The 23,370-nt window shown below is 44.4% G+C and overlaps 3 protein-coding genes across 4 annotated transcripts in view; 2 read left to right on the top strand and 1 right to left on the bottom strand.

Moving 5' to 3' along the window:
* Positions 1-15,197, bottom strand: part of LOC103225268 (dnaJ homolog subfamily C member 8) — a 29,704-nt gene extending 14,507 nt beyond the window's left edge. For both annotated transcript variants that reach the window (XM_073007628.1, XM_007979786.3), the window contains exons 1-3: positions 15,075-15,197; positions 10,807-10,908; positions 1,173-1,229 (exon numbers count right to left, since the gene is read on the bottom strand). In XM_073007628.1, the coding sequence (XP_072863729.1) occupies positions 1,173-1,229; positions 10,807-10,908; positions 15,075-15,152 (237 nt within the window). In that variant the 5' untranslated portion in view covers positions 15,153-15,197. The remainder of the gene's footprint in view (positions 1-1,172; positions 1,230-10,806; positions 10,909-15,074) is intronic.
* On the top strand, positions 12,464-12,827 carry LOC119620086 (small ribosomal subunit protein eS27-like). The gene has a single exon (XM_037986801.2). The coding sequence runs from the start codon at positions 12,501-12,503 to the stop codon at positions 12,753-12,755; it is 255 nt and encodes an 84-aa protein (XP_037842729.1). The 5' UTR covers positions 12,464-12,500; the 3' UTR covers positions 12,756-12,827.
* A 4,747-nt stretch (positions 15,198-19,944) lies between the features above and the next one.
* Positions 19,945-22,010, top strand: ATP5IF1 (ATP synthase inhibitory factor subunit 1). The gene is made up of 3 exons (XM_007979785.3): positions 19,945-20,147; positions 20,238-20,329; positions 21,747-22,010. The coding sequence occupies exons 1-3, from the start codon at positions 20,061-20,063 to the stop codon at positions 21,886-21,888; spliced, it is 321 nt and encodes a 106-aa protein (XP_007977976.1). The 5' UTR covers positions 19,945-20,060; the 3' UTR covers positions 21,889-22,010.
* Positions 22,011-23,370: the final 1,360 nt, after the last annotated feature.

Genomic DNA, 23,370 nt, shown 5'->3' with positions numbered 1-23,370 from the left:
TGAGAGGCCGAGGCCAGCGGATCGCTTGAGCCCAGAATTGAGACCAGCCTGGGCAAGAGGGCGAAACTCTGTCTCTACAAAAAACACAAAAATTAGCTGGGTATGGTGATGCACACCTGTAGTCCCAGCTATGGGGAGGTTAAGGAGGGAGGATTGCTTGAACTCAGGAGGCAGAGGTTGCAGTAAGCCAAGATCACACCACTGCACTCCAGCCTAGGTGACAGAGTGAGACCATGTCTCAAATAATAATAATAATAATTTTAAGAAAAAAAGGCTGGGGGAGGGTTACTCAGCTGTCAAAACTGGAAGGATTTTTTTTAAGTTTATTTTAAAACTTTGTAGTTCCAGTTATTAAATATAAGAAGGGGCAAGAATCAGAAGGTATAGATCTCCTTTCCTGGAGAACTTTCAAAAAGCACTCTTTATATTATACCAGTTAACTCTTGGGTATTCATTTAAGTTGGCAAAAGATAAAATTACAGACGGGTGCAGTGACTCATACCTGTAATCCCAGCATTTTGGGGGGGGCTGAGGCAGGCAGATCACTTGAGGTCAGGAGTTCAAGACCAGCCTGGACAACATGGTGAAACCCTGTCTCTACCAAAAACACAAAAATTAGCTGGGTGTGGTGGCACGCACTTGTAATCCCAGCTACTTGGAAGGCTGAGGCAGGAGAATCGCTTGAACCCAGGAGGTGGAGGTTGCAGTGACCCGAGATCACGCCATTGCACTCTAGCATGGGTGACAGAGCAAGACTCTGTCTCGAAAAATAAGAATAAAAATAAAAGATAAAATTACACATGAATGGGGTCTTAAAGATAAAAATGTGCTATGAATCATTTGACATGTTCCCTCCTAGAAAACAGAGGGTTTGGTAGTTATAACTCCATGCAAGCTCTATTATTCTCCTTTATACTTATCCCTCTTAATTAAGGAGCTGCAGAGATTCTATTTGGATATAAAATTCATTCTATTCATAGGTAAGCTATGGTCATTAATTTAAGGTTTTATATATTATTATAAATTTTATATATTTTTACAAAACGGTTACACAGCCTTAAAAAAAAAGTTAAATTTTGGCCCAAACATATCAAGTCAATAATAGCAAGTGGTAAAAGAATCACGTCCTTCATACATTTTCAAAAAGGTCAAACAGGGAAATAGTACTGTACCTGCCGAAACCTCTTTTTTATTTCCTCATCTGTAACTTCAGGATCTATCTGAAGAACCTGGAAGTATCAAAATCAAAACCACAAAAAAGGTGAAAATAAATTACATGTATATTTAAGAGGTGCTCAGTAATTATATATATTATAATCAGCATCTAGAATAGTACCTCATGTTCCAGAACACAGGTTGGCACACAGTTCTAGAAATTGCTAAAGAAATATGAATGATCAAATCAACAGAATAACAATTATATTGTCTTATGGTTCTCAATTAACATAACGCTTATTTTCTCTTCATCAGAAAAATAATAATTTATTTTACACCCAGAGACGTTTCTACATGAGAAAATTTTGCATTTCTCCTCCATTCATTAAAAAAGTTTTAACTCCTCCCTCCCTTTATTTTTGCAAATGTCGAGAAACCATAGTAACTCAAAAAGAAAAAAATTAGGCCAACGGACACTTTATAATTTACAAGGCCCAATGATTCTCAATCAGACTGAATATTAGAATCACCTGTGGAACCTGTGCATAACGGCTGGCCCACTCTAGGAAAGTCTGATTCCAACCCCGTAGAGCAAGGATAGAGTCAATAGCCGGAACAACTCTTTTTTTTTTTTTTTGACACAGTCTCACTCTTATTGCCCAGGCTGGAGTGCAATGGCACGATCTCGGCTCACCGCAACCTCCACCTCCCGGGTTCAAGCGATTCTCCTGCGTCAGCCTCCCAAGCAGCTGGGATTACAGGCATGCGCCACCACGCCCAGCTAATTTTTTGTATTTTTAGTAGAGATGGGGTTTCTCCATGTTGGTCAGGCTGGTCTCAAACTCCCAACCTCTGGTGATCTGCCCACCTCAGCCTCCCAGAGTGCTGGGATTACAAGCATAAGCCATTGCAATGACAATTGTTTTTTGTTGTTGTTGTTGTTGTTGTTTTTAAAACGGAGTTTCGTGCTTGTTGCCCAGGCTGGACGGCAATACCGCAACCTCCTCCTCCCAGGTTCAAGAGATTCTCCTGCCTCAGCCTCCTGAGTAGCTGGGATTACAGGCATGTGCCACCAAGCCCGGCTAATTTTGTATTTTTAGTAGAGACGGGGTTTCTCCATGTTGTCAGGCTGGTCTCGAACTCCCGACTTCACGTGATCCGCCCGCCTCGGCCTCCCAAAGTACTGGGATTACAGGCGTGAGCCACCACGCCTGGCCTTAAGCAACATTTCTTTAAACAAATAATTTTTTTTTTTTTTTGAGACAGTGTCTCACTTCATTGCCCAGGCTGGCGTACAGTGGCATAATCATAGGTCACTGCAGTCTCGAGCTCTGGGGCTCAAGTGGGCCTCTGGTCTCAGCCTCTTGAGCAACTAGGACTGTAAGCGCGTGGAGCACACAACCATGCCCGGTGACTTTTTAAAATTTTTTTAGAGATGGGTCCTCCCTGGCCAGGTGCAGTGGCTCACGCCTGTAATCCCAGTACTTTGGGAGGCCAAGGCAGGGAGACCACTTGAGGCTAGGCGTTTGAGACAAGCCTGGCCAACATGGAGAAACCCCGTCTCTGCTAAAAACACAAAATTAGCCAGGCGTGGTGGCGCAAGAAAATGAAAATTTTCAAGTCAGTGAGCTCCACTCTCACACCTTCCCAAGGGAGAAAGGAATTGGGAAAGTCACTCAATAGGAAAAGCCAAGTCCCATAAGATTTACAGACGAGGGGCGGTGACTGTTCATACAAAAATATTCATAAGAAAGCCACTAGTTCTGAGGAAAAGGAATCTCTAGGGGCAAACCAAAGTCCAAGGAATCCCAGAAGGCGCCCAAAATAAATGAAAAAGAACAGAATTTGTCCCACCCTCACAAAGAAAGCCTCTGATAAGGTTATAGCTTACAACTAATCACGCCAAATGTAATTCATAAACCCTGATTGATTTCTTTTTTAAAAATAAATTTTGCTGTGTGTATTTGGGGATTACAACATGATGTTATGGGATATATACAGATAGTAAAATGGTTACAGTGGTTCTTGAGTTTTAAAAAAAAAAACCTAAAATAGCCATCAAGGAGATTTTGAGGACAGCTGGGCCAATTTGCATGTGGACTGTATACTGGATAATGTTACTTAATGTTGTTTTCCTATGGCTAAAGTTTCCTAGGCTCTAACTTTATTAGAGACTTTTTTTGTGAAGATGGGATGATTTCTATTTTTTTTTTTTTTTGAGATGGAGTTTTGCTCTTGTTGCCCGGGCAGGAGGGCAATGGTGTGATCTTGGCTCACTGTAACCTCCACCTCCCAGGTTCAAGTGATTCTCCTGCTTCAGCCTCCCAAGTAGCTGGGATTACAGGCATGCGCCACCATGCCTGGCTAATTTTGTATTTTTAGTAGAGACGGGGTTTCTCCATATTGTCAGGCTGGTCTCGAATTCCCAACTTCAGGTGATCCGCCCGCCTCGGCCTCCCAAAGTACTGGGATTACAGGTGTGAGCCACCACACCTGGCCTTAAGCAACATTTCTTTAAACAAATAATATATATATATATTTTTTTTTTGAGACAGTGTCTCACTTCGTTGCCCAGGCTAGAATGCAGTGGCATAATCATAGGTCACTGCAATCTCGAGCTCTGGGGCTCAAGTGGGCCTCTGGTCTCAGCCTCTTGAGCAACTAGGACTGTAAGCGCGTGGAGCACACAACCATGCCCGGTGACTTTTTAAAACTTTTTTAGAGATGGGGTCTCCCTGGCCAGGTGCAGTGGCTCACGCCTGTAATCCCAGTACTTTGGGAGGCCAAGGCAGGGAGACCACTTGAGGCTAGGCGTTTGAGACAAGCCTGGCCAACATGGAGAAACCCCGTCTCTACTAAAAATACAAAATTAGCCAGGCGTGGTGGCGCATGAAAATGAAAATTTTCAAGTCAGTGAGCTCCACTCTCACACCTTCCCAAGGGAGAAAGGAATTGGGAAAGTCACTCAATAGGAAAAGCCAAGTCTCATAAGATTTACAGACGAGGGGCGGTGACTGTTCATACAAAAATATTCATAGGAAAGCCACTAGTTCTGAGGAAAAGGAATCTCTAGGGGCAAACCAAAGTCCAAGGAATCCCAGAAGGCGCCCAAAATAAATGAAAAAGAACAGAATTTGTCCCACCCTCACAAAGAAAGCCTCTGATAAGGTTATAGCTTACAACTAATCACGCCAAATGTAATTCATAAACCCTGACTGATTTCTTTTTTAAAAATAAATTTTGCTGTATTTGGGGATTACAACATGATGTTATGGGATATATACAGATAGTAAAATGGTTACAGTGGTTCTTGAGTTTAAACAAAAAAACTAAAATAGCGATAAAGGAGATTTTGGGGACAGCTGGGCCCATCTGCATGTCAACTGTATGCTGGATAAAGTTACTTAATGTTGTTTTCCTATGGCTAAAGTTTCCTAAGCTCTAATTTTATTAGAGGCTTTTTTTGTGAAGGTGGGACAATTTCAATTTTTTTTTTTTTTTTTTTTTTTTTGGAGACAGAGAGTTCTGTCAAGTGCAGTGGAGCAATCTTGGCTCACTGCAACCTCCGCCTCCTGGGTTCACGCAATTCTCCTGCCTCAGCCTCCTGAGTAGCTGGGACTCCAGGCACATGCCACCACATCCAGTTAATTTTTTGTATTTTAGTACAGATGGGGTTTTACCATGTTGGCCAGGCTGGTCTCAAACTCCTGAACTCAGGCAATCTGCCCACTTCAGCTTCCCAAAGTGCTAGGATTACGGGCGTGAGCCACTGTGCCCAGCCTTTCTATTCTTTCTTAGTGTTATCTTCCAATAGGTGATAGTGGTGTTGCGGTTACGTGGAAGTGTTCTTGTTTCAAGGAGATGCACGCTAAAGTATTTAGGCATTAACTGTTAACATCTGGAGCTTACTTTCACCACATGATTGGGCAAAACAGAAGACAGTATATATACCTACATACACATACAAACACACACTCCAAAAGTTATTTTTCCAAGAGTTATATCAGAACAAATATTCACTGAGTGCCTTCAAAGCCAATCCAACTCCTCTTTTGTCTTTAAGAGTTGGAGGTGTCACATGTGGCACAGTGAAGACAATGAACTTTTACCTGTGGCCGGTCCTCTTTGAAGCCAGCTTTATACACTCAGTACCAACTTTTAGACCACAAAAAGTTTCTAAGATAGCTAGATACTGTGCTCACTACTTTTCTTAGTCTGTTTTGTGTTGCCAGAACAGAATACCATAGACTGGGCAGTTTATAAAGAAAAGAAATGTATTTCTTATACTTCTGTAGGCTGGGAAGTTCAAGGTTGAGGGGCCGTCATCAGGTAAGGGCAAGAGGGGGCTAAACTCACGTATATAACAAGTCCATTCTTGAGATAACTAATCCACTCCCAAGCTGAGAACATTAATCCATTTGTGAGGGCAGAGTTCCTGTGATCTAATCACCTCTTATTAGGCCCCACCCCACAAAGCTGCTGTACTTGGATTAAGTTTCTAACACATGAATCTGGGGGACACATTCTAACCATAGCTCTACTGTCCTCACAGAATTTAAGAATTACTGTTCTCACAGTAGATAAGGGAGAGACAAGTAATAAGTATTTCTGACAAAAATGATAAATGCCTTATTACCAACATGGATGCAAGCACACAGGTCTGTTCAGATTCTTGGAAGGTTTTTCGGAACACCTGTTGTGTCTCAGGCTTTGAGGATATGGAGGGAGAGACCTATAGTCTTGGAACCTCAGGGAGCTAATTGATCATCACACAGAAACAAAAATGCTTAACTGTTGCATTCAGGTAAGTTCCTGAACTCAAAATATAACAGCAGTCTCCTTTAGGAGCTTCTGCTTGAAAAAGGAATCCAGTATTAGGTCACACCTGAACTCTCTGACCTATTAAAGATGTGCCAGTTCCAGAGTCCTGTGAGATAAGCACCTTTCCTTCCAAGGTGCTGAACAAAACAAACAGGAAAAGACTACAGTGCTCGCCTGACAGGGCCTACAAGTTAAATCAAAAGAAGAGGCCAGGCACGGTGGCTCATGCCTGTAATCCCAGCGCTTTGGGAGGCCAAGGCTGGAAGATCACTTGAGGTCAGGAGTTTGAGACGAGCCTGGCCAACAGGGCGAAACCTCGTCTCTACTAAAAATACAAAAAAAAAAATTAGCCAGGCATGGTGGCAGGTGCCTGTAATCCCAGCTACTTGGGAGGCTGAGTCAGGAGAATCACTGGAACCAGGGAGGGAGAGGTTGCAGTGAGCCAGTATCCTGCCACTGCGCTCCAGTCTGGGCGACAGAGTGAGACTCTGTCTCAAAACAAACAAACAAACAAACCAAAGAGCCAAACACAGTGGCTCACACCTTTAATCCCAATATTTTGAAAAACTGAGGTGGGAGGATCAATTGAGCCCAGAGCCCAGGAGTTCGGGGTTGCAGTGAGCTATGCAGTGAACTGAGCAACAGAGAGGCTCTGAAAAATATCTTTTTGGGACAATTAGTATAATCTGAATGGGGTCTGATGATTATATAGTAACAGTGTATTCAGAGAGGCCCTGAGAAAGATTTTTTTGGGACAATTAGTAAAATTTGAATGGGGTCTGATGATTTACAAAGTAACAATGTTTCAATGTTCATTTACTGATTTTGATAGTTTACATTGTGGTTCAGTAAGAGGATAGTTGTAGAAAAATCACATTAAAGTATATCAGAGTGATGGACCATCATTCTAACAATTTATTCTCAAAGAGTTCAAGGAAAAGTCTTCATATTGTATTTGAAATCTTTGTTAATCTGAGATTGTTTCAAAATGAAAAAATTCTTGAAAAATTACTCTTCAAAAAACAGAAAATCGATGAACCTTGAAAATATCATGCTAAGTGAAATAGGCCAGATACAAAGTAACAAATACAGTATGATTCCACTTACATGGGTTTCCTAGAAGAGGCAAATTCATAGACAAAGTAGATAGAGTAGAGGCTACCAGGGGTCAGGGAGAAAATGAGGACTTACTGTTTAGCAGATACAAAGTTTCTGGTTGGGGTGACGAAAAATTTCTGAATATGAATAGTGGTGATGGTTACACAACACTGTGAATGTACTTAATGCCACTAAATTGTAAAACTAAAAGTAATTTAAATGGTAATTTTTTTTTTTTTGGAGACAGTATTGTTCTGTCACCCAGGTTGGAAGTGCAGTAGCGCAATCTCGGCTCACTGCAACTTCCACCCCCTGGGTTTAAGTGATTCTTGGGCCTTAGCCTCCCAAGTAGCTGAGATTACAAGCATGCACCACCATGCCCAGCTAATTTTTGTATTATTTTTGTAGAGATGGGGTTCCGCCATGTTGGCCAGGCTGGTCTCGAACTCCTGGCCTCCAATGATCCTCCCACCTCGGCCTCCCAAAGTGCTGAGATTACAGGCATAAGCCACCACACCTGGCTAAAATGGCAAATTTTATGTTATGTATATTTTTCCACAATAAAAAAAAGTGAGGGGAGTTTTTTCTAAGTGCCCAATAAGTGTTGTTTCTATTATTTAACAGATACAAAAATATTCGCTTCAAAAGTATTTGTAAATGTGGACAATTAAAAAGTAGTTTAGGGAGTCTCTCTGAACCTATTCTGGTCCAGAGGGCTGCCTGTTAAAAAAAAATTTTAAAGAGCCAGGCATGATGGCTCACGCCTGTAATTGCAGCACTTTGGGAGGCCGAGGTAGACAGATCACAAGGTCAGGAGTTTGAGAAAAGCCTCGTTGGGCCGGGCGCGGTGGCTCAAGCCTGTAATCCCAGCGCTTTGGGAGGCCGAGGCGGGTGGATCACGAGGTCAGGAGATCGAGACCATCCTGGCTAACATGGTGAAACCCCGTCTCTACTAAAAAATACAAAAAACTAGCCGGGCGAGGTGGTGGGCGCCTGTCGTCCCAGCTACTGGGAGGCTGAGGCCGGAGAATGGCGTAAACCCGGGAGGCGGAGCTTGCAGTGAGCTGAGATCCGGCCACTGCACTCCAGCCTGGGTGACACAGCGAGACTCCGTCTCAAAAAAAAAAAAAAAAAAAAAAAGAGAAAAGCCTCGCCAATATGGTGAAACTCCATCTCTACTAAAAATACAAAAATTAGCCAGGCGTGGTGGCGCATGCCTGTAGTCCCAGCTACTCAGGAGGCTGAGGCAGGAGAATCGCTTGAACCCAGGAGGCGGAGGTTGCAGTGAGCTGAGATTACGCCACTGCACTCCGGCCTTGGCAACAGAGTGAGACGCCATCTCAAAAAAAAAAAAAATCTAGAAAGAAATAAACTAGCTAAACTATTCCACAATAAAGAAATGATTAAATAAATTATACAGAATTTTTTTTTACCCCCCAGGCTATTATTTTATAACCAGTTCATAAATAGTTTCTTGGGGGATGATATATTACTTACACATCTACCATGTAGTAAAAATGTATGTATATGTGTGTGTATCCAACTACTTCGTCGGAGTGATTCCTGTGGTTTGGAATTGCTGGGGCCAAGTTTATGCAAAAATCTACATTTTTGAGTAAACTCCTCATGACTAGAGTAAGTTTCCTGAGTATCTGAGAACTCTTCATTTCCTAAAGTTGTACAAACATCAGATATCAATATTTGTAAGCATTGATAATGTAATTTATAATGAAATTGCTTTCTCAACTATTAGTATTAACTATATGTCATCTTCATATAGCCTTATAACTCATTTGTGATATTCCATTTTCCTCTGTTCCTTTTATTTTCACTTCCCGTGTAATGTTAAGTCTCTTTGTACTGATTTCTGAAGAGTTCATTTATGATTAAAGATGTTAATATTTTGTCAAGAATTGCAAAAAATAAAAAGAAAAATTAATTTTTCTTTTTTTTTTTGGCCAGGCAGCGGCTCACACCTATAATCCTAGCACTTTGGGAGGCCGTGACAGGTGAATCACCTGAGCTCAGGAGTTCGAGACCAACCTGGACAATATGGCGAAACCCCGTCTCTACTAAAAATACAAAAATTAGTCAGGCATGATGGCAGGCACCTGTCATCCCAGCTACTCGGGAGGCTGAGGCAGGAGAATCACTTGAATCTGGGAGGTGGAGTTGCAGTAAGCCAAGATCGCATCATTATACTCCAGCCTAGGTGACAGAGTGAGGCTTCATCTCAAAAAGAAAGCATTTAAAACAGCACTGAGGCTGCACATGGTGGCGAATGGCTGTAATCCCAGCACTTTGGGAGCCCAAGGTAGGCAAATCATTTGAGCCCAGGAATTCAAGGGTGCAGTGAGCCATGACTGCACCACTGCACTCCAGTCTGGGTGACAATGAGACCCTGTCTCAAAAAAATAAAACAAAATAAACTAAAACCGTATTGAGCTGAGCCAGGCGTGGTGCCATAAGCCTATAGTCCCATCTACTCCAAAGGCTGAGCAGGTCAAGATCACTTAAGCCCACGAGTTCTAAGCCAGCCTGGGCAACATAATGAGGCCCCATCTCTTTAAAAAAAAAAAAAAAAAAGGACTAAGTGTATGATGCTCCCTGTTTTTAAGCAAAACAGTTTGAGTGCAAACATGAGTGGCTATTTCTCTTAGGTGGGATTATACATGATTATTCTTGCCTTCTGTACATTTACAACAAATATGATTTACTTTTATAACCAGGAAAAGTTTAAAGTTATAAAATTAAGAAAATCAAAAAGTATATTCACTTATCTAAAATCCTATGATCTTTGTTTTGTTGTTGTTGGGTTTTTGGTATTTATTATAGTGAAACAGAAAAGTTTTAACAAGTAGTTTAAATCAGGAATCCCAGGCCAGGAGCGGTGTCTCATGCCTGTAATCCCAGCACTTTGGGACGCTGAGGTGGGCGGATCACAAGGTCAGGAGTTTGAGACCAGCCTGGCCAACATGGTGAAACTCCATCTCTACTAAAAATACAAATATTAGCCAGGCGCAGTGGGGGGCACCTGTAATCCCACCTACTTGGGAGGCTGAGGCAGGAGAATTGCTTGAACCCGGGAGGAGGAGGTTGCAGTGAGTCAAGATCGCGCCACTGCACTCCAGCGTGGGGGATAGAGCATGACTCTGTCTCATAAAAAAGAAAAAAAAAAAGAATCCTAAATTTATCAGAGTTAGCCACCCCTTCACATCTGAAATTAAATCCTTATATATTTGGGTTGCTAAAAGATGATAAAAGGTATGTGACCATCTCACTTTTCTTAATATGCTGCCTCTCCAGTTCTGCTCAGTAAAACCAACCAAGTTTAAAGACAATCTACATACAGGTTACGTACCTCTAAATGCAAAAATGCAAAATCCAAAATGCTCCAAAATCTGAAACTTTTTGAGAGTCAACTGATGCTCAAAGAAAATGCTCATTAACATTCTGAATTTTCTAATTCGGGATGCTTCAACCAGCAAGTGAGTAGAATGGACATATATATTCCAAAATCCAAAAAAAAATCCAAAATCCAAAAAACTTCTGGTCCCAAGCATTTTGGATAAGGAATACTCAATTTGTACTAGACAGATTCCATCACTTTACTCCACCACTTTTCGCAATCCTAACTATGATATAAATTAGGTATGTATTCTGATGTAGGTATGCCTGCAGCTATGCAAATATCCTCCATTACAGAGGTCCTAGCAACACCAATCAGCTTACCTCAAATGGGTTCAAATTGAAGTAAGAGGAACCAGGACGGGTCAGTCTTTCAATCTGATTTTTCGATGTTAGAACCGAGTCTCTCTTCTCTATTTGTTTCACCTAAAATTATGAGGATTAAAAACTTCATTAATAGAATTCAATAACAAACTGAATTGTTTATCTTAACACAACGTTCACTGATATGTTCAACAAACATTTATTTGTGTGTTTACCATGTGCAAGACATTTTGATAAACGCTTTGAGAATTACAACTACCATTTGTTGAATTTTAATATAAAAACCTTACATGTATTTATTAATCTCAACAACCCTATGTGGTAGATACTGCTATTGTACCCATTTCACAGATAAGAATACTGAGGCTTAGAGAAGATAACTGACTTGTTCCCAATTACCCAACTTGTAAGCCAGAATTTTAACCCCAACAGTTTGACCCCACAGCGTGCATCAAAAGGATTCAAAGATAAATAAGTCACAGCCTTTAAAGAACTTCCACTTTAATGACAGAAGATGTGCTTGTGTGTGGTTATACTTCATTTACAGCTTTTAATTTTAAGGAAAAAAAAAAAAAAGGCTGGGCGCAGTGGCTCATGTCTGTAATCCCAGCACTTTGGGAGGCCAGGGTGGGCAGATCACGAGGTCAGGAGATGGAGTCCATCCTGGCCAACATGGTGAAACCCCATCTCTACTAAAACTACAAAATATTAGCCGGGCGTGGTGGCATGGCCTATAGTCCCAGATACTCAGGAGGCTGAGGCAGGAGAATCGCTTGAACCCCAGGGATAGGGGTTGCAGGGAGCCGAGATCACACCACTGGACTCCAGCAGCCTGGGTGACACCTCGAGACTCCATCTCAAAAAAAAAAAAAAAGAGATTTCTCTGTGGGGGAAAAAAAAAAGAAAAAAAATTTAAAGAGCAAAAAAAGGAAAAATACAATCACAGTAAGACATAAACTATGAGCAGCATTTAAAACTGTTGATGGGAGGGAACAAATAACTCCACCACCTAATTCTAATAGTGTTAGGAAAAATCCCTGACTTGGCCAGGCACAGTAGCTGTCACCTGTAATCCCAGCATTGTGGGAGGCTGAGGTGGGTGGATTGCTTGAGCTCAGGAGTTTGAGACAAGCCTGGGCAACACGGCGAAACCCCGTCTCTATTTTTAATTTTTAAAAAAAGAAAGAAAGAAAAAAGAAAAATCCCTGACCTGAAGACAATGCCAGGGAGAACAAGCACCAGGCAGTCCCAGGAAAACATTCTTGGTGTCACTGTCAGAGTTGGAATGCTAGTTGGAATGAATCTCTGGTATGCTATATGTCATCTTTATTCCTATGGCCAAAACAAGGTTGGAAAGAATTTCATTAACATAAAAAGTCATTCCTTCTAGACATCTTCTCTCTTCACTCTATGAAAACAGGATTTTTTTTCCTCTCTTGTTCACTACCATATCCCCAGCACCTAAATAGCACACTAGTATATTTCAAATGTTCAATAAACATATCTTAAATGAATGAGGCCAGTGTGGTGGCTTATGCCCGTAATCCCAGCACTTTGGGAATCTGAGGCAGGAGGATCACTTGAGCGCAGGAATTCAAGACCAACCTGAGCAACATGGCAAGACCCTGTCTCTATTTTTTTTTTAAATGACTGAAGCCTTTTTTCCGGCGGTGACGACCTACCCACACAAGAACATGCCAATCGCAAAGGATCTCCTTCATCCCTCCCCAGAAAAGGAGAAGAGGAAACACAAGAAGAAACGCCTGGTGCAGAGCCCCAATTCCTACTTCATGGATGTGAAATGCCCAGGATGCTATAAAATCACCACGGTCTTCAGCCATGCACAAACGGTAGTTTTGTGTGTTGGCTGTTCCACTGTCCTCTGCCAGCCTACAGAAGGAAAAGCAAGGCTTACAGAAGGATGTTCCTTTAGGAGGAAGCAGCACTAAAAGCACTCTGAATCAAGATGAGTGGGAAACCATCTCAATAAACACATTTTGGATTAAAAAAAAAAAAAAAAAGACTGAAGCATCCTTCCTTAGATATTTTTTCCCATCCAATTCAAACAAACAAAGATTGCTATTTGGTTGTTTGTTTGTTTTTGTTTTTTTGAGAAGGGGTCTTGCTCTGTCACCCAGGGTGTACTGCAGTGACAGAAGACAGATCATGGCTCACTGCAACCTCCACCTCCTGGGCTCAAGTGATCCTCCAATCCTCCCACCTCAGCCGTCAGAGCAGCTGAGACTACAGGTAGCGCCTGCCAGGTGTCTAAACCTAAATTTAGTACTTTGGAGAAACTACTATGTAACAAGCACTGTTACAAATGCAAGAAATAAAAGATGAATGTGATATGGTCCTTAACCCTGAATAGCTCACAGCCTGCTGGGGGGCAACTCCATATCTCAAACCCATACCAACCTAGAGATCCCATCTTCTGCCTTGTTGAACTCTGAGAAAGATGCTTCCGCTTTTTTTATGAAACGCTTTCTTATACAATAACTTTAGTACTCATGAAAATGTTTATTTTAAAATTAATTCTCTTGTCAAGCACAGTCGCTCACGCCTGTAATCCCAACACTTTGGGAGGCCAAGGCGGGAGGACTGCTTGAGCCCAGGAGTTTAAGACCAGCCTGGGCAACACAGAAAGATCCTGTCACTACAAAGAAACACAAAAATCAGCCAGGCATGGTGGCACGAGCTTGTAGTCCCAGCTACTGATGTGGGAGAATCACTTGAGCCCAGGAGGCTGAAGTTGTGCACTCCAGCTTGGGCAAGAGTGAGACTCTGCCTCAAAATAAACAAATAAAGAGTTTGAGGCAAGTCTGGGCAACATGGTGAAACCTTCGTCTCTACCAAAAATACAAAAATTAGCCAGGCATGGTGGCAGGCACCTGTAATCCCAGCTACTTGGGAGGCTGAGGCGGGAGAATTGCTTGAACCCGAGAGGCGGAGGTTGCAGTGGGCCAAGATCACGCCACGGCACTCCAGGCCTGGGCAACAAGAGCAAAACTCCGTCTCAAAAAAAAAAAAAAAAGAAGAAGAAGAAGAATTCAATCCCAGTCCAGTCAGGTTAACTATCTCCCAAGAATTTTTATTTTATTTTTTTAGACAGAGTCTCCCTCTGTCGCCCAGGTTGGAGTGCAGTGGTGCTATCTCGGCTCACTGCAAGCTCCGCCTCCCGGGTTCACGCCATTCTCCTGCCTCAGCCTCCCGAGTAGCTGGGACTACAGGCACCCGCCACCACGCCCGGCTAATTTTTTGTATTTTTAGTAGAGACGGGGTTTCACCGTGGTCTCAATCTCCTGACCTCGTGATCCGCCCGTCTCGGCCTCCCAAAGTGCTGGGATTACAGGCGTGAGCCACCCCGCCTGCCAAGAATTTTTTTTTTCTATCCTTTTTTTTTCTTCTTTTTAAAGAGACAGGGTCTCACTCTGTCGCCAAGGATGGAGTGCAGTGGTCCGATCATAGCTCACTGCAGCCTCGAGCTTTTGGGTTCCTCCCGCCTGGGCCTCCCAAAGTGCTGGGATTACAGATGTGAGCCACTGTGCCCAGCCCCTTGCAATAATTTAATCTGAGATTCTGACTCGGACAGGGTCTCCCTCTGAGGGACTCCAAAAGGCATGCTTTTATGTCATTTATTCATTCATTCACTCAACAAATATTTACTGAGCATCCACTAAATACTAGGCGCTGGAGATGCGATAGTAAAGGCGGCTCAGAACATGCCCACTGCTGTCCTAACATACCACCAAGCAAGCTGTAACCTACTGTAAGGCCCCAAACTATTTCACCTCCCTAAACCTCAGGTTCGTCATCTATAAAGGGGGGATAATATAATGCCTAACTGGCATGATGCACAGTGCCTGGCGTTAGTGAATGGCAGAAACAACCACTAAAACAACTCATTACAGAGGACTAAGAAACGTCTTGGGGAACAAGAAGGCTAAGTCACCCCCAGGAAGGGCCCAGCCTCTGCCAGCCCCCGACTCCGCGGACTTGGGGCACTCTGCCCGCGCGCCCGCACTACGTTGGACGCACTCGCCACCTCCCTCGATAGGTCGAACACCATCCCCTCTTTCGTTGCCCGGGGGATCTCCCAGCAGCCATCAGTGGGAGACGCTCACACACCCCCAGACCCCCGCCACCCCGAAGACTGGACTGAAGGAATCGCCCAACGGTCCAGGCCAGGCGACCACTGCCTTTGTCCACTGGGAAAGCAGATCTGGGAGAGGTCGCCCCGGTGCCACTACTCCTCACTCTGTGTTCACCTCACTGTAGAAGGTCATAAAGGCTTCCTCGGTGCTGCCTCCGCTGCCCGAAGTCCCGCTCTCTCCTGAAGCCGCCATTTCCCCGGCCCAGCCACCACGTGACCCGTCTGCGCAGGCGTCGCCCCACGTGATTCTTACAGGTCCGCCCCTCTAGCCCCGCCTCCCGCTTGAGAGGTTCTTAAAGGGCTCGCAGCCCAGCCAAGCACTTTAAACCTAGGTGGGCTTTTTAGTATTTAAATGAATTACGCATAACATATAATTAACCACTTTAAAGTAAATTATTTGCTTAATGTATTGTTGTTAGGTAAAAAAATAATAAAAGAAAAAGTGAATAATTCAGTGAGTTTATTTATTTATTTATTTATTTTTGAGACAGGATCTCTGTGGTCCAGGTTGGAGTCAAGTGGTGCAATCACAGCTCACTGCATCCTCGACCTCCCAAGCTCAAGCGATTCTCTCACTTCAGCCTTCAGTAGCTGGGACTGCAGGCACGCACCACCATGCCCGGCTAATTTTATGTACTTTCGTAGAGACGGGGTCTTGCCATGTTGCCCAGGAAGTGCAGGAATTACAGGCATGAGCCACTGCGCTCAGTGGTCTTTAGAACATTCACAATGTTCTGCAACCACCATGTCTATCTGGTTCCAAAATAGTTTCATCACCTCAAAAGGAGACTTAGTACCAAAGTTTTTTTTGTTTTGTTTTGTTTTGTTTTGAGACGGAGTCTCACTCTGTCACCCAGGCTGGAGTGCAGTGGCACGATCTTGGCTCACTGCAACCCCCGCCTCCCGGTTCCAGTGATTCTCCTGCCTTAGCTTCCCGAGTAGCTGGGATTACAAACACACACCACCATGCCCGGCTAATTTTTATATTTTTAGTAGAGACGGATTTTCACCATGTTGGCCAGGATGGTCTATGATCTCCTGACGTCGTAATCCGCTTGCCTTGGCCTCCCAAAGTGCTGGGATTACAGGCGTGAGCCACCGTGCCTGGCCAAGGAGACCTAGTACCTATTAAGCAGTTACTCCTATTCACCCCCTCTCCCCAGTCCCTGAAAACAAGCAATCTGTGTTTTATCTATATGGATTTACCTATTCCAGATATTTCACGTAAATGGAATTAAACAAAATACCAGGCAGGGCTGCTATTTTCTTAACTAAAATATGATCAATAAAGCCAGTTTTACTACTTCATACAAAACAAAGAAGGTTTGTTTTGTTTTGTTTTGTTTTTTTGAGACAGAGTCTTGCTCTGTTGCCCAGGCTGGAGTGCAGTGGCATGATCTTGGCTCACTGCAGCCTCCGCCTCCCAGGTTCAAGTGGTTCTCCTGCCTCAACCTCCTGAGTCGCTGAGATTACAGGCACGTGTCACCACACCCAGCTAATTTTTGTATTTTTAGTAGAGATGGAGTTAGTCAGGCTGGTCTCGAACTCCTGACCTCATGATCCACCCGCCTCAGCCTCCCAAAGTGCTGGGATTACAGGTATGAGCAACCACACCCAGCCCCAAAGAAGGTATTTTTATAATCATCAATCAGGTAGATAATCTGGCCCAATTCTCTCATCTAAAAAAGAAGAAACAGAGAAGAGAAAATGACTTAGAGAAGAGCTATAAACTTCACGAAAGTAAAGACTACTATTGTCTTGTTCACATTCATTAGATGGATGAAGGGAGGTCAAGGTTAAGCTTTCCCTAGACAGGATCCTACTTATTCTTTTTTTTTTTTTTTTTTTTGAGACAGTTTCCCTCTTGTTGCCCAGGCTGGAGTGCAATGGCGTGATCTTGGCTCACTGCAACCTCAGTCTCCTGGGTTCAAGCATTCTGCTGCCTCAGCCTCCCCAGTAGCTGGGATTACAGGCACGTGCCACTGCTCCCAGCTTATTTATTTATTTATTTATTTATTTATTTATTTATTTATTTATTTTGTGACAGTTTCTCTCTTGTTGATCAGGCTGGAGTGCAATGGCATGATCTTGGCTCACTGCAATCCCTGCCTCCCAGGTTCAAGCGATTCTCCTGCCTCAGCCTCCCGAGTAGCTGAGATTACAGACATGTGCCACCATGCCCGGCTAATTTTTTGTATTTTGTTTTAGTAGAGATGGGGTTTCTCCATGTTGGTCAGGCTGGTCTCGAACTCCCAACCTCAGGTGATCTGCCTGCCTCGGCCTCCCAAAGTGCTAGGATTACAGGTGTGAGCCACCGTGCCCAGTCTGCTCTTTTCTACTGCATTGCACCACATTGCCAAAAGTGCAGTTATTAAGCCCATTCAACAATATGTTGTTAACAAACAAACAAAAAAAACTAAAATATTTTTAAAAGGTTTATTCTGAGCCAATATGAGTAACCATAGCTTGGTGAAACACAGTCTTAAGAGGTCCTAGGAAATTGTGCCTGAGGTGGTCAAGTTATAATTTGGGTTTTCTTTCTTTTTTTTTTTTTTTTGAGACGGAGTCTCGCTTTGTCACCAGGCTGGAGTGCAGTGGCACGATCTCGGCTCGCTGCAACCTCCGCGTCCCAGGTTCAAGAGATTCTCCTGCACATGCCACCACACCCAGCTAATTTTTGTATTTTTAGTAGAGATGGAGTTATACCATGTTGGCCAGGATGGTCTCAATCTCTTGACCTCGGGATCTGCCTGCCTTGCCCTCCCAAAGTGCTGGGATTACAGACATCAGCCACCGCGTCCCACCTATAATTTGGTTTTTCTCGAGGGTTGCTTTTGTTTTGAGACAGAATCTTGCTCTGTTACCCAGCAGGCTGGAGTGCAGTGGTGCCATCATAGCTTATTATCATCTTGAACTCCTAGGCCCAAGATATCCTCCCAAGTAGCTAGGATTACAAGGCATGTACCACCATGCCAGGCTAATTTTGGGGGGAAAAGGGGCTAGAGATGATGTCTCACTACGTCACCCAGGGTGGTCTCAAACTCCTGGCATCAAGTGATCCTCCTGCCTTGGCCTCCCAAAATACTGGGATAACAGACATAAGCCACCGAGCCCATCCCACAGTTTGGTTTCATACGTTTTAGGGAGACAGGAGTTACAGACAAAGACATAAACAAATCCATGAAAGGTATACATTGATTTGGCCCCAAAAGGCAGGATACCTTGAAGCACGGGATCAGAGTTTATAGGTGGATTCAGAGATTCTTTAATTTGCAATTGGTTAAAGAAGTAAAGTTTAGTCTAAAAATTTGGAGTCAGCGGGCGGGGCGCAGTGCCTGTAATCCCAGGACTTTGGGAGGCCAAGGTGGACAGATCACAAGGTCAAGAGATTGAAACCATCCTGGCCAACATGATGAAACCCCATCTCTAATAAAAATACAAAAATTAGCCAGGCATGGTGCCGTGGGACTGTAGTCCCAGCTACTTGGGAGGCTGAGGCAGGAGAATCACTAACCCGGGAGGCCTAGGTTGCAGTGAGCGGAGATTGTGCCACTGCACTCCAACCAGGCAACAGAGCAAGACTCTGTCTCAAAAAAAAAAAAAAAAAAAAAGAAGAAGAAGAAAAGAAAAAAATTGGAGTCAGCAGAAAGAAATGTTTAAGATGTTGAAGGCAAGGAAGTCTGTTAGCCAACACATTGGGTTGGAGTGACCTCTAAAGGTGTGTGACTTAAGTGTCATATGACATAGCCTTAAGTCCTGTTTATAATTTGGTACCTTATTTACACAAAGAGTGCATTTTGCTAAGCTTATGCTCTTTATTTCAACATTAATGCTGGTCAGTTGTTGTGCTTAAACACCAAAAGGGAGGGGACATAACAAGATGTGCTTCTGACCTCCCTTACTGTCATGGCTGGAAATTCCGTTTTTTGGGTTTTGTTTGTTTGGGCTTTTTGTTTTGTTTTGTTTTTGAGACCAGTCTCACTCTGTTGCCCAGGCTGGAGTGTGGTGGCACGATCTCGGCTCACTACAAGCTCTGCCTCCCAGGTTGCAGCGATTCTCCTGCCTCAGCCTCCCAAGTGGCTGGGACTACAGGCACGTGCCACCACGCCTGGCTAATGTTTGTATTTTTTAGTAGAGACAGGGTTTCACTATATTGGCCAGGCTAGTCTCGAACTTCACCTTGTGATCCAACCGCCTCGGCCTCCCAAAGTGCTGGGATTACAGGCGTGAGCCACCGCACCCGGCCCAGTTTTTTGTTTTTGGGGTTTTTTTGAGACCAATATCACTCTGTCGCCCAGGCTGGAGTGCAGCGGTGGCGGGATCTTGGCTCACTGCAACCTCCGCCTCCCGAGTTCAGGCCGATTCTCCTGTTTCAGCCTCCTGAGTAGCTGGGATTACAGGCGCATGCCAACACACCCGGCTGATACTTGTTTTTTTAAGTAGAGACGGGGTTTCCCCATGTTGGCCAGGCTGGTCTCGAACTCCGGACCTCACGTGATCCACCCACCTCGGCCTCCCAAAGTATTGGGATTACAGGCGCGAACCACCGCGCCCGGCCAGAACACTGGCACTTCTCATAACAAATGAACGCGATTTATGTATATCTAAGACGCGGCACATTGGACGTCGGTATCCCGGACATCAGCATCCTGGACACAGCTCCCAAACCCCAAATTCCCCCATTTTATTGATGGTAGCAGGCCAGGGAAGGGAAAACTTCCTTTGGGCTTTGAATATTAACGACTTTAGGGTTGAAATCGTGGCCTGGAGGTGAACGCCACGCCTCATTCTGATGGGTCCAAGAGCCGAAATTTCGGCTTCTGGCATTCTCCTCACCCAGCTCTCTAAACTCCCCCATCATTCCTCTTTCCAGTCCTTTGGCCCTGAGCCCTGGCTAGTTGGCCAAGAATAAACTCGTCTCTTGCTCGGGATTCGCTGTGAGCTCCGGGAAGCCCGCCTCCGCTCTCCCGTGATTCGCTACTCCTGTGTTCATCCGCCACTCCGTCGACCAGATTGGGTGCTTGGCCGTCCCCGCGCCATTAGCGCGTAACGAGGTACAGCTTGCTGCGGCAGAGACGCCAGAGGTGCAGCTCCAGCAGCAATGGCAGTAACGGCGTTGGTGGCGCGGACGTGGCTTGGCGTGTGGGGCGTGAGGACCATGCAAGCCCGAGGCTTCGGCTCGGATCAGGTACGCTGCGGCAGTGTCCGCTGCTCCAGCCCCGAGGGTGGATCCCATCTTCGCTTCCCTACTTTTATCAGTGTCCCTGTCTCTCTGCAGTCCGAGAATGTCGACCGGGGCGCGGGCTCCATCCGGGAAGCCGGTGGGGCCTTCGGAAAGAGAGAGCAGGCTGAAGAGGAACGATATTTCCGGTGAGGCTCACCGGGTCCCAAGTCCAGCCCTAGATCTCCCAGGGCCTTCCAATCCTTAAACTGCCAGTCGCCCCACCCGTTTCCTTGGTGCCTTGGGCGCCCCATCCCCCAACAGAACTCCCGGGCCCCAATCTGGTATACCCTAACCCTTGATGTCCCAAGTTGCCACTTATAGGGCACTCCCAGTTCCCTGCACAACAGTTTCAGGCCCCCAAACCATTTCTACCGGCGGGTCTCCAAAACATCCCACGGCTCAACTCCTCCTTTATCATTACCATCTCCCGCGTGGAGTTCTTCTCGGGTGGTGTGAAACGCCCCCAGATTGTTCACACAGTATCTGGATCCGACCGTCTAACATTTGCCTCCCAGCCTGACTCCCTCGGCCCTCACCCACCTGTCACCCCCTCTACGCTCTCCTTCCTCCCCAGCACGCCCTAGCTTTGCAAGCCTGCATGCATTCAGGCTTCTCAGGTGTTTCTAGACCCCTGACTCCGCAAGAGTGAGGATCATGGGAGCTGGTCATGGGAGCTACTTAGGGTTGGACTACACCATCTCCTAAAGGCTTTTGCCCTACTCAGCCCAGCCTAGATCTGTGGATTTCCCTCTCCTGCTTAGGAGTATGGAGTGGGCTGGGCCTTCCTTTACCAGCCCTGAGTTATCTTTAACTGACTTCTGTCCACTCCGGAGAGCAGTGAGGAATTAATCTTGCTTTTGCTTGTCCTTTGGCCTTTCACTTCTGCCTTCTGTTGAGAATTATCACCATGACACCTGCCATACCGTATAGAGAGCCAAGGTACTGCTGTTAGAGACTATCTAATTGATCCCCTTCATTTTGTAGTTAAGGAAAATTGAGGCCTAAATGTGGGCAAACCAACATTGTAATCCAGTCCCTTCTTGGTACCTAAATTGAACTGCCAAATACTGCCCATGCAGGAGACCTTTTATTGGCCTTACAGCGGGCCATTCATTTCTATAGGCAAAGAAAGCTCTAGACAGATTGGAATAGGAAATGGATATTTGCCTTTTAAACCACACCCCTTTGTCCCTATTTTGTTCCTTTTTTTTTTTTTTTTCCTCTAAAGGGGTTCCCTGGGTTGTTCCCTTCATAAGGTATTAGGGACTTGTGTCACATCTCTCTGGAGTTTTCTCTTTTAAAAAGGAATCTGAAAGCAATAAGATCTTAATGATGGAATTTAAGCCACTAGCACCAGTGAAATCATTTTGGTCTTCTTAAGATGACTACACCTCAATTTAAGATGGGGTATTCTTTCACTAGTTGAGGAGTAGAGGAGGATGACCAGCCAGACTCCCATGGAACTGGGACTCCTATTCCTTGCTTAGACATTACGGGTTATGCTTAGAGATCTCTTTGGGGTGAAGGATTGAAATTAAACCCTGAGCCACCGTGTCCTTGTAGAGCACAGAATAGAGAACAACTGGCAGCTTTGAAAAAACACCATGAAGAAGAAATCGTTCATCATAAGAAGGAGATTGAGCGTCTGCAGAAAGAAATTGAGCGGCATAAACAGAAGATCAAAACGCTAAAACATGATGATTAAGTGCACACAGTTCCCCATAGAATGGCACATGTCACTGCCCACTTCTGTGTAGACATGGTTCTGGTTTAATTAATATTTGTCTGTGTGCTACTAACAGATTATAATAAATTGTCATCAGTGAACTGTGTTCGATGCCTTCTTCTATCTGGAAGAGATAGATGGAAAGACACTAATGGACTGCTGAAATGGATTAGAGGGGTCCCTGCATCCAGGAGCCCACAGAAACGCACAGTGTGATAAGTGCTATCACGAGTTGGGGGGATAGGTGTGACACAGACAAGGTACCCCCCCAGTCTAATTAGAGGTGTTCAGAGAAAACTTCTTGAAGGATAAATCCCAATCTAAAGCATAAAGATCAGGAGGAGCCCGGAGATCCAAAGGAGTCATTGCTTCAAAAGATACAATTGGGCCAGGCGCAGTGGCTCATGCCTGTAATCCCAGCACTTTGGGAGGCCAAGGTGGGCGGATCACCTGAGGTCAGGAGTTCAAGACCAGCCTGGCCAAAATAGTAAAACCCCATCTCTACTAAAAATACAAAAATTAGCCAGGTGTGGTGGCACGCACCTATAGTCCTAGCTACTCAGGAGGCTGAGGCAGGAAAATCAGTTGAACCTGGGAGGTGTAGGTTGCAGTGAGCTGAGACTGTGCCACTGCACTGCAGTCTGGGTGACAAAATGAGACTCCGTCTCAAAAAAAAAATACAATTGAAAGTACCATCAGTTAAAACTGCATTTTGCATGTTTAAAATGGTTTAGAGGAACCTAATATGAGCTAGTCATCCATGTTCTAATTTTGTAGATTGAGAGAACTAGAATTAGAAATCATGTGATTTATACAGTCACTCAGCACCTTGGCAGTAGGACTTGTGTCCAGGTTTTTTGACTCCTAAACCAAGTCTGTTATTAGCAGAAAATCAGAATTATTTCTTAGGTTATATTTTGCTTTGCCAAGTGTGTTTTTGTTTCAAATTAGACTTGAGGGCCTAGTATAACTAAATTATTATACAAACTAGTTGTGTAACTCCTCTAGGCAAAAAAATTTGAGGTGACATTTGGGCCATTAGCAAAACATTTTCAGTTCACCAGTTCAGTAGAGTATTTGCCCAGGATTGTAATGAGTTACTTGTTCTAAGACCCTATCTATCTCACAAGGGCCTCTAGGACCATTGTGTGATAAAAGCTTGGAGAAGTTGCATTGACCTTGTCCATACAGACAAAACACTAGATGATTTGACCTGCCCATGAAACTGAACACAGCCAGGTGTGGTGGTGTGTGCCTGTAGTTCAGCTACTTGGCAGTCTGAGGCAAGATGACTGCTTGAGCCCAGGAGTTCCAGACATGCCTGGGCAGCGTTTTAACCCCATCACTTTAAAAAAAAAAAAAAAGAAAGAAACTCTAAACTTTGATTTATAATGATTATAATGTTGCTGAATCTCAGTACTTACTGAGACCTCAGTAGTGCCTTCCAAGTGGCCAGCAACA

The sequence above is a fragment of the Chlorocebus sabaeus genome, chromosome 20 (assembly GCF_047675955.1).
Source record: "Chlorocebus sabaeus isolate Y175 chromosome 20, mChlSab1.0.hap1, whole genome shotgun sequence".
Lineage (NCBI taxonomy): Eukaryota > Metazoa > Chordata > Mammalia > Primates > Cercopithecidae > Chlorocebus > Chlorocebus sabaeus.
The sequence above is the reverse complement of the archived record's forward strand: the minus strand, read 5'-3'. Positions and strand labels throughout refer to the sequence as shown.

Bases quoted from the DNA above. Each gene is read 5' to 3' on its own strand.
- LOC119620086 (XM_037986801.2), top strand. From the start codon at position 12,501: ATGCCAATCGCAAAGGATCTCCTTCATCCCTCCCCAGAAAAGGAGAAG.
- ATP5IF1 (XM_007979785.3), top strand. From the start codon at position 20,061: ATGGCAGTAACGGCGTTGGTGGCGCGGACGTGGCTTGGCGTGTGGGGC. The intron at 20,148-20,237 runs GTACGCTGCGGC...GTCTCTCTGCAG, and splicing joins GAGGCTTCGGCTCGGATCAG to TCCGAGAATGTCGACCGGGG. The intron at 20,330-21,746 runs GTGAGGCTCACC...GTGTCCTTGTAG, and splicing joins GAAGAGGAACGATATTTCCG to AGCACAGAATAGAGAACAAC.